The 10,253-nt window shown below is 42.1% G+C and overlaps 2 protein-coding genes across 2 annotated transcripts; both read left to right on the top strand.

Annotated features, from left to right (window-relative positions):
* Positions 1–3,537, top strand: LOC143009236 (creatine kinase M-type-like). The gene is made up of 8 exons (XM_076161288.1): positions 1–77; positions 1,320–1,528; positions 1,614–1,768; positions 1,910–2,042; positions 2,224–2,395; positions 2,532–2,655; positions 2,756–2,945; positions 3,074–3,537. Exons 2-8 carry the CDS (start codon positions 1,336–1,338, stop codon positions 3,250–3,252), a joined length of 1,146 nt encoding a protein of 381 aa, XP_076017403.1. The 5' UTR covers positions 1–77; positions 1,320–1,335; the 3' UTR covers positions 3,253–3,537.
* Positions 3,538–6,682: 3,145 nt separating this feature from the next.
* LOC143009245 (creatine kinase M-type) lies at positions 6,683–8,652 on the top strand. The gene is made up of 7 exons (XM_076161304.1): positions 6,683–6,879; positions 6,965–7,119; positions 7,336–7,468; positions 7,658–7,829; positions 7,967–8,090; positions 8,178–8,367; positions 8,474–8,652. The coding sequence occupies exons 1-7, from the start codon at positions 6,687–6,689 to the stop codon at positions 8,650–8,652; spliced, it is 1,146 nt and encodes a 381-aa protein (XP_076017419.1). The 5' UTR covers positions 6,683–6,686.
* Positions 8,653–10,253: the final 1,601 nt, after the last annotated feature.

Here is a 10,253-nt window from a genome sequence, read left to right as displayed (position 1 = left end):
GGGTGACCCCTAATTTGACTGTGGTGTACAGGATCTGATCCCCTGGACTGTTACCTCTGTTCTTGTCTGGTGTGCAGGTAAAGGAATATCACACATCACTGAGATGATTAGGTTAATGGAGTTAAAGGAGGGGCTGAGATTTGGAGATTGGGAGACTATGAGAAGCATCCAAACTTTGAGAATGACCAAAAAAAACCCATTGTTTCTGAAATTTCATGCAAAATATTTTTTGAGGCAGCACTGTGGTTTTTTCGTACTCAATGTCCTAGATTTAAACAAATGGTGGAGTCAATACAATTTTCAGATATTTCAGGTCAAGTGGTTCATTTTAGGGGAGAAAAAGAGATCTATTGCAAATTTTTCAAGATTATTCTGGCGGATTTTGTGACAAAAAAAAACAATGCATGCATGTGAGGTTGTAGAAGAGTAACTGTGCTGTAGTTGTATTGTTAAATTGTAAAGCACTGCAGCTGTCTTCCTTACAAGTGTTTTTGCCATGTGGAGATTGATGCATGTAGACAGGTGTGTCACAGTTTGACACATGGAGGCTAGTTGACTGATTCAAGCATTCAAGCCTTAAAGATGGCTTTGGGGGTTGTAAGCCAGTAAGACAGTAATTGGTCATGTGACAATGGCATCTTAGTGGCATGTCTAATTACATAAAACAACAAATGTCAATTCACGATAGATTATATTTCGCATGATGTAATGGATGCGTCACTGCGTGCGTCAATGTTTTATTATTCATAAAATAGACTTCTCAAGGAAGCGTACTCACAAATAAGACAAAGGTTACATGAATATGCATATGGTCAATTAAAAGGAAGCGGATCTTGCTGGCAGGGTGGACTGGCAGGACTGCAACTGTGACAGGCCAGCTTCTGTTAAAAAGTTAGACATAGTCATGGCATTAATTGAGGTACTGAGTTTTTGATACTGCAGGATTTATTTAAACAAGGGAGGTGCGGAGCGTCATCAAAACAAATGACTTATATCTAATCTTTAGATCCATCAGTGTAGTATGAGTGTGCATGGAGAGAAACATGCTACTTGTAAATGCTGTATATGCTGAGCACATTCTACGGAAAAGGACTTCATAAGTTGGAGGTGGCGGTGTTGTGTTAAAATTAGCCACCAAGGGCCCCTCCCACGAATCTATTTCAGCTGGACATTTGATCCATTGAGAATTGAGTGACAGTTGTTACCAGGATTCCACAGCTGACACATGTTAAACTCTTTTCCCCTTCTTGAAGAAATGTGGGGGTTATTCAAATCCCAAGTTAAAAAAGTTAATTGAATCTGTGTTTCTGTATTTCCAGTGTCAGAAACGCAATCATGCCTTTCGGAAACACCCACAACAACTTCAAACTCAACTACAAAGTTGAGGAGGAGTTCCCCGACCTGAGCAAGCACAACAACCACATGGCCAAGGTTCTGACCAAGGATCTGTATGGCAAGATGAGGGATAAGCAAACCCCCAGTGGCTACACCCTGGATGACGTCATCCAGACTGGAGTTGACAATCCTGGTAAGTGTCTAGTGATTCAGTGTCTGAAGCACAAAGGTTTGCTACATCAGACAAAAGCAACTTACCATCAATTGTTTCCCACCAGGTCACCCCTTCATTATGACTGTTGGCTGCGTGGCTGGTGATGAGGAGTCCTATGAGGTCTTCAAGGATCTGTTGGACCCCATCATCTCTGACCGTCATAGTGGATACAAGCCCACTGACAAGCACAAGACCGACCTGAACTTCGAGAACCTGAAGGTGCAGTACACCAGTTTTCAAATGTAACAGAAAACCATGTGGCTCATTAACTAACGACTCTAAATAGGCCAGATATCTTTGAGGTAAAACATTCTGCAAGTTTATATTTAATCAAAACACTTTTTCATTGATTTTCATCAGGGTGGTGACGACCTGGACCCCGCCTATGTCCTGTCCAGCCGTGTCCGTACTGGACGCAGCATCAAGGGATTCACCCTGCCCCCCCACAACAGCCGTGGCGAGCGTAGACTTATCGAGAAGCTGTCCGTTGAGGGTAAGGTTCTCTGCTATTAATAGTCCACAAGTAGGCAAAGGGTTGGGCAGTAAGCTTGAACTTCACACTTTAAAGAGTTGATAAGGAAATCCAGCACCAAATGCTTCAATTGTAAATGGTTTCTGTCATGTCAATTTTCATGAGAGAACATGCAATCTCCTAATGGTACCTCTGTCCCCAGCTCTGACCAGCCTGGATGGTGAGTTCAAGGGCAAGTACTACCCTCTGAAGTCCATGACTGATGCTGATCAGGAGCAGCTGATCAACGATCACTTCCTGTTTGACAAGCCCGTCTCCCCCCTGCTGACCTGTGCTGGTATGGCCCGTGACTGGCCCGATGGCAGAGGCATCATGTAAGTCTGGGCAATAATAGTCAGCTGGTCAAATCACTGGGACCCTTTCAAAACCTTTAGGATTGATCTATATTAGCATTAGATTCAGCATCACCAGTTTGCTTCATGTTGATCATTTGCATCCACTTCTTGACAGGCACAATGACAACAAGACCTTCCTGGTCTGGGTGAATGAGGAGGATCACCTGCGTGTCATCTCCATGCAGCAGGGTGGCAACATGAGGGAGGTCTTCAGGCGTTTCTGCGTTGGCCTGCAGAAGGTACACAAGAAGAAGACATCAAAATAAGTCATAATGGAAACATGGGTGAATGCAATTTAGATCGCTGATAGGTTTTCATGTGACTCCTCTCTCTTAACAGATTGAGGAAATCTTCAAGAAGCACAACCACGGCTTCATGTGGAACGAGCATCTGGGCTACATCCTGACCTGCCCCTCCAACCTGGGAACTGGCCTGCGTGGTGGTGTCCACGTCAAGCTGCCCAAGCTGAGCACACATGCCAAGTTTGATGAGATCCTAAACAGACTGCGTCTGCAGAAGCGTGGCACAGGTACAGTATAGACATGTACTGTATTTTACATCTTGATACATTCTGTTATCAAAATAACAGAATCTACACTGCATTCAGTTCTCTAAATAGTTATCTGGACACAATGCCCTCTTCTTCATTCCGTGTAGGTGGTGTGGATACCGCCTCTGTGGGTGGAGTGTTCGACATCTCCAACGCTGACCGTCTGGGCTCCTCCGAGGTGTCTCAGGTCCAGCTGGTGGTTGATGGTGTCAAGCTCATGGTTGAGATGGAGAAGAAACTGGAGAAGGGAGAGGCCATCGACAGCATGATCCCCGCCCAGAAGTAAAATGGGACAATCTTTAGTTTTTCTATTGACCATTCATGTGCAATTGAGCTTGCAGAGGAAACAGCCGCTCTTCTAGAGACTCTTGACTCTGCTCGCCTCTTTTCCTCCTTCCATCTTTTTATCTCAATCCTTCATTCAGTTTTCTCTTACTTCGGATGGTAACATTCTGGGATCAACCTCCACTGAGCCAGGCTTTGCCTGGCAGACGTGGCATCACCTACTTTTTGTCATAAAAAGTAATCATTATTGAATCTGTTCAATAAAAAAATATCCCATGATACAAACCTACAATTCCTTCTTGTCTTATGTTGCAACAATCGTGGCAAATTGAGGCCATGCGCACATACATTCATACCTTAAGCAAATATGTTACATGCCTTGTCATGTAATCTAAAGTCAACTGGGAATTTGATCAATATTATATAACCTTTACAACACAACACCACTTTTTTTATATTAAACATTTTTATACAAACTTTTGTATAAAGTACCTGTACAAATAGAAGTGTCTATTTCTGGTTATTACCTATACAGGCATACTGAAAGGAGCTGATTCAAGTCAAAGCAAAGTGCATTGAGGTCGAAACTACACAACGCATACCACACACCCTAATGAAAAAAGTTCAGGGAAATAACAAGGACAGACTTCCGGTGTCCCTATTGGTGTCTGCTATTTCACCCTGAGGAGGAGGACATGTGAGTCGTGTCTCCTCTTTACAATACAACACAAAATTGAACCACTGGCTATTGAACCACTGGCCATCTCATTCAAGTCATCCATTCTTTTTAAAGGTGTTATTCTTAATGGTGTTGGATACCTATTATCATGGTACGCAGACAAACTGCTGCTGTATGAGACTGACCCTGCATCTTGTCTTCTGATTATGCCGTCTACTGTGGATATGTGACTGAGCCTGCATCTTTTCTTCTGATTATTCTGTTCTATCTATTCTACCCCATTAACGCAATAGGTTGGCAACTTCAAGCAGGCTGACTTGCCCTTTTAAGTACCTCTATATCAATGTGACACGCCCATTCTCAGGCCGTTACCAGGTTCATAACGAAAGTGGTCTCCAAGGGTTTGTAGATCATAACTCCAAAGATGTGAGTCCAGTGGTGGTCTGCGCCTTACCGGACTTCTATTGCTGATCTATACACATTCATGCAGTACATTATTGGGTCTCCATCCTCTATTTCTGCTCTCATATACTCTTCTCTTCCAACCAACATCTCAAATGTGGATTCTACTTTTTCATTATGCTTGGGAGAGTGAGCTTTGACTCCAATGTAGTGAGGAATAGTAGGAAGAAGTTGTGGTTACATATTGTCAGGTCTTGTGGTCGTTTTTCATTCTGTATTTATGTAGGATAAATGTGTCTTCAAACTAATCTATATATGTAGTGTCTGCTAGTAGTTATAATATTCATTATTTTCCTTTCTTTTCTATGTTTTTAAAAGCTCATTATTATATTATCTGATACTGTCATCAATAGAAGTAATTTGGAATGACAAGGAGTTCCATCTTTGAGAAGCTGAGCTGAAGTTGGTCTCTCATCTAGGCTGAAATATTATATTATTATTATTAGGCATGCTGATTTCCGTGGGGTGACTGTACAGGGGATGGACAGGAAGAGTTGTGTGTCGTCAGCATAGCAGTAGTTAGTGAAGCCACGGGAGCGGACGAATGTGATAAGTGAGCTTGTATGTGTTGAAGAGAGAAGGGGTCCAAACACTGAACCTTAAGGTACCCTTGTGGACAAGCAGTGCCATTTAGACATTTCCCCCTGCACCGCACTATAAAAGATCAAATGAGCAGAGAGCAGATCTTGAGAGGCCTAGCTCAGAGAGTGTGGTGAGGAGGATTTGATGGTTGGCGCTGTCAAAGGCAGCTGAGAATTGAGGATTGGCCAGCGGCTTTCGCTGATCGCAGGGTTTCCACTAAGGACAAGGACAAAGGCAGTTTCCATGGAGTGACCTCATCTGAAGACTGACTGATAACAGAAACAGCTGCTTTTTATTTGGATCGATTTCATGTAACGCTTTAGTAGAAAAATAGAAAGGTTAGCCTAATTTTCTCATAATTCATAAAAATGTTTTGTGAGCAATAACGTAAGGACTAGCTAGGACAGACAGGCAGGCAGGCAGGCAGGCAGGCAGGCAGACAGACAGATAGACAAATAGACAGATAGATAGATAGATAGATAGATAGATAGATAGATAGATAGATAGATAGATAGATAGATAGATAGATAGATGTGTTATTCATGCCATTGTGGAAAATTCAATAGCATATAAAGCAGGAAGAAAGATGTAAGCAAAGCAGGGTTAGCTAATTAAGCTATAGTGGGGAGAATGGTTTGATATGGAAACAAAAACAAATCAACAAAAAAAAATGTTCAAGGCAAATAACCAGCTCAGCTAATATATGACATCAAAGTTTTTATAAAACAAGCTACTAATGTAAAAGAGCATCAATAAAACAGTCCACAGTACCAGAGGGCTCTCAATGGCTGTATAGAGTAAGACCAACAATGGCCACATCTCCAATGAGCTGTTAGCCTGACACTAACACTACACTAACACTTAAACATGCTATACAGGATAGCATGTGAATCGTTAATGTAACACTGTGCAAGCCTTAACATAGTGAAAATAAATATATACACATACCTTCTCCAGCTTACACAAATGATTCCAGAGGTTATACACCACTCACAGTGCTAAACCGACGTGACAAACATGTAGTTTTGTAACATACATTGTATCACTAACGATACACAATACTTACCATTTATTATATCCGCAAGCAAACTTTGAACTTACAACATTTTAACAAGTAGAGTTATGTGAGGACCCACCCTACCAATGTCAATCTGTGGGTTCTTACAACTCTATGCCTGTCAGCTGTTTACAAAGTGCTTATCAGAACGTTATCAGTCATAACATAATTTTTTGACCTGCCTTCCTCTGCCAGCAACTTGTAATGACATCATAGATGCTGATGTCATATTGCAGTTTGTGACAGATCACATTCACATGATGCAACGGGTGCATCAGTGGTTAAGTATTTATAAGATAGACTTTTTAAGTCATTGTCTTCTCAAGGCAGCGTCTTCACAAATAAGACAAAGGTAATGTGACTATGCATATGGTTAATTAAAGGGAAGTGGATCTTGCTGGCTGGATGGACTGACGGGACTGCAACTATCACACGCCAGCTTCTGTTAAAAATCTGAGTCAAAACAGCTTTCATGATGTGCTAAGTTTTTCATATTATAGGATCTATTGACACAAAGGACGTGGGGGGTGAACACACTCTTGAAGAAATGTGGGGGTTATTCAAATCCCTTCTCAGAACCGGTCTCACATTTGGATACATTCATCTCAGGTATTTGGAATCTGTTTTCTGTCTTTGCAGAGTTAGAAAAGCAATCATGCCTTTCGGAAACACCCACAACAACTTCAAACTCAACTACAAAGTTGAGGAGGAGTTCCCTGACCTGAGCAAGCACAACAACCACATGGCCAAGGTTCTGACCAAGGAATTGTATGGCAAGATGAGGGATAAGCAAACCCCCAGTGGCTACACCCTGGATGACGTCATTCAGACTGGTGTTGACAATCCTGGTAAGTGTCTAGTGATTCAGTGTCAAACACAACACAAAGGTTTGCTACATCAGACAAAAGCATCTTACCATCACTTTCCCACCAGGTCACCCCTTCATTATGACTGTTGGCTGCGTGGCTGGTGATGAGGAGTCCTATGAGGTCTTCAAGGATCTGTTGGATCCCATCATCTCTGACCGTCATAATGGATACAAGCCCACTGACAAGCACAAGACCGACCTGAACTTCGAGAACCTGAAGGTGCAGTACACCAGTTTTCCCCAGTAACAGAAAACCATATGGCTCATTGAGTAATTAAAGTATGTGGAACTCTAAATAAATCAGCTGTCTCTGACGTAAATCATTCTGCTAGTTTGTATTTAGTCCAAACTTTGATTTTTTTTTAACAAAGAAGAAGCAACCAATTAATGATCTGTGTCACCTTTTTACTTAGAAATCACATTTAATCGTTATCAGGGTGGTGACGACCTGGATCCTGCCTATGTCCTGTCCAGCCGTGTCCGTACTGGACGCAGCATCAAGGGATTCACCCTGCCCCCCCACAACAGCCGTGGCGAGCGTAGACTTATCGAGAAGCTGTCCGTTGAGGGTAAGGTTCTCTGCTATTAATAGTCAAAGTCCACAGGTAGGCAAAGGGTTGGATAGTAAGCTTGAACTTCACACTTTAAAGAGTTAGTAAGGAAATCCAGCACCAAATGCTTCAACTGTAAGGGTTTCTGTTGATATGTCCATTTTCATGAGAGAACATGCAATCTCCTAATGGTACCTCTGTCCCCAGCTCTGACCAGCCTAGATGGTGAGTTCAAGGGCAAGTACTACCCTCTGAAGTCCATGACTGATGCTGAGCAGGAGCAGCTGATCAACGATCACTTCTTGTTTGACAAGCCCGTCTCCCCCCTGCTGACCTGTGCTGGTATGGCCCGTGACTGGCCCGATGGCAGAGGCATCTGGTAAGTCTGGGCAATAATAGTCAGCTGGTCAAATCACTGGGACCCTTTCAAAACCTTTAGGATTGATCTATATTAGCATTAGATTCCAGCATCACCAGTTTGCTTCATGTTGATCATTTGCATCGACTTCTTGTCAGGCACAATGACAACAAGTCCTTTCTGGTCTGGGTGAACGAGGAGGATCACCTGCGTGTCATCTCAATGCAGCAGGGCGGCAACATGAGGGAGGTCTTCATACGTTTCTGCGTTGGCCTGCAGAAGGTACACATCATAAAGAGTCATAATGGAAACATGGGTGAATGCATTGCAGATCGCTGACGGGCTTTCATTGGACTCTTCTCTTAACAGATTGAGGAGATCTTCGAGAAGAAAAACCACGGCTTCATGTGGAACGAGCATCTGGGCTACATCCTGACCTGCCCCTCCAACCTGGGAACTGGCCTGCGTGGTGGCGTCCACGTCAAGCTGCCCAAGCTGAGCACACATGCTAAGTTTGAGGAGATCCTCACCAGACTGCGTCTGCAGAAGCGTGGCACAGGTACAGTATAGACATATATTTTACATCTCATGCCGAAAATAGCACAGACACAGAATCAGTTCTCTAAATTGTAATCTGGACACAATGCCATCTTCATCCCATGTAGGTGGTGTGGATACCGCCTCTGTGGGTGGAGTGTTTGACATCTCCAACGCTGACCGCCTGGGCTCCTCTGAGGTGTCTCAGGTCCAGCTGGTGGTTGATGGTGTCAAGCTTATGGTTGAGATGGAGAAGAAGCTGGAGAAGGGAGAGGATATTGACAGCATGATCCCCACCCAAAAGTAAAAGGGGACAATCTTTATTCTTTCCAATGACTAGAGACTCTTTCTTGGCTCTGCTCACCTCTTTTCCTCCTTCCAGCTTTTCATCTCAATCCTTTGTTCATTTTTCTCCTATATGGGTTTTGTAATATCCTGGGATCAACCTCCACTGAGCCACCTATTTTTTGTTATGCAAGTCATCAGTAGTGAATCTGTTCAATAAAAAATTCCATGAAACAATCCTTCAATTCTTTTTTGTCTTGTGTTGCAATAATCACAACAAATCAAGGCTATGTACATATATAAACATACCTACATATATATCATATTTTCTTCTCGTGTAATCTAAAATCAACTTCAACAGGTTATGTACTTAAAAAAAGACAACAAAATGAAAGAAAAATGCCAACATCTGTGAATTTTATTAATCTTCAGCTCCAAGTTCTCCTTAAATACCACAACCACTCAATCTCAGTTTACAGTTTGTTTCTGAGGGGAGGAATTGAACAGTGGTGTTGTGTAAAATTACTCATACAGGTCAAACTGTGTATGTTCTTCAGTCTCATTAGTCTCTTGCATATAACATCAACGGGTTCCAAAATCAGTCAAAATGACAGTGCATGTTAAATACTGAGCCTCTGGGGTCATAATACTGTACGAGCCACCTGAACCAGAACAATGACACTGAGTAGGTATACAAGCATGTACTCAACAATCAATCATTTCAATAATTTTTCACAGTAGATTCAACCTTGAGATAATGTTTGTCACTCTACAAGAGGTCAGTATACCATCAGCATATTTACCTTTTTCCCATACTTCCGTTACGTAATTTCCACCGAAATGCTTAGAAACCCATCCAAACTGTACATGTGATCAGGAGACTGGAAAGTAACAATTCTATGGCTTGAATGCAACCCAGAGCTTTCAATGTTTCAAGGAGGTATTGGCATAATTGACATAAAGTGGAACTGGTGAATACACATTTCTAAATTGCAAACTTTATTCTCCCCGTAAGAGTCTTTCCAATCTTTAGTTGAATCAAAAACTGACCGTTTTCGTTCTCATACAGTGGTACAGAATGCTGCGGCACATTTCGTGGCATACCTAAATATCATATCAAGATCTCAGAAGCCGTCTTGAATGAATTGAACCTTTCCACTAGCAAACAAGGTGGAGGGAAGTCACTTTATTTTACTCAAGCCTTTCTGTTTGTTTTGTGAAAGGGGGAAGGACCTGGTGCCCGACCAGCACCACGGTCTTTGTATCGATTCATGACTAAAAACTGACTGTCTGCATTCCACAAAGTTTCCAGTCGTAGGTGTGCATGTTTAATTTTTTCCCTAAAACCCAAACTCTGAAGTCATGCAGGATTGCAGGTTGGTTTTGTTCCCCATTGTCACTGACAGAAACTGCTTTAAACTAGAATTACTTCCCTTGCTCTAGCTATAAATAAACCTTGAGCTCTAAGATATATACTATATTCATATATTTTATATACAGTCATCAAGTGACTGATATAAATCCTGTTTTTTAATGATATTATTCTAAAAAATAAATAAAGTACCTGTGCAAATATCCACAAATTGAAGTGTTTCACATTTAAGACATTGGCGCCCTCCAGTG

The sequence above is a fragment of the Genypterus blacodes genome, unplaced genomic scaffold, assembly GCF_046128005.1.
Source record: "Genypterus blacodes isolate CSIRO-AG114 ecotype Tasmania unplaced genomic scaffold, CSIRO-AGI_Gbla_v1 ptg000111l_1, whole genome shotgun sequence".
In the NCBI taxonomy this organism is placed as follows: Eukaryota; Metazoa; Chordata; class Actinopteri; order Ophidiiformes; family Ophidiidae; genus Genypterus; species Genypterus blacodes.
This window is presented reverse-complemented; position numbering and strand designations above follow the sequence as displayed.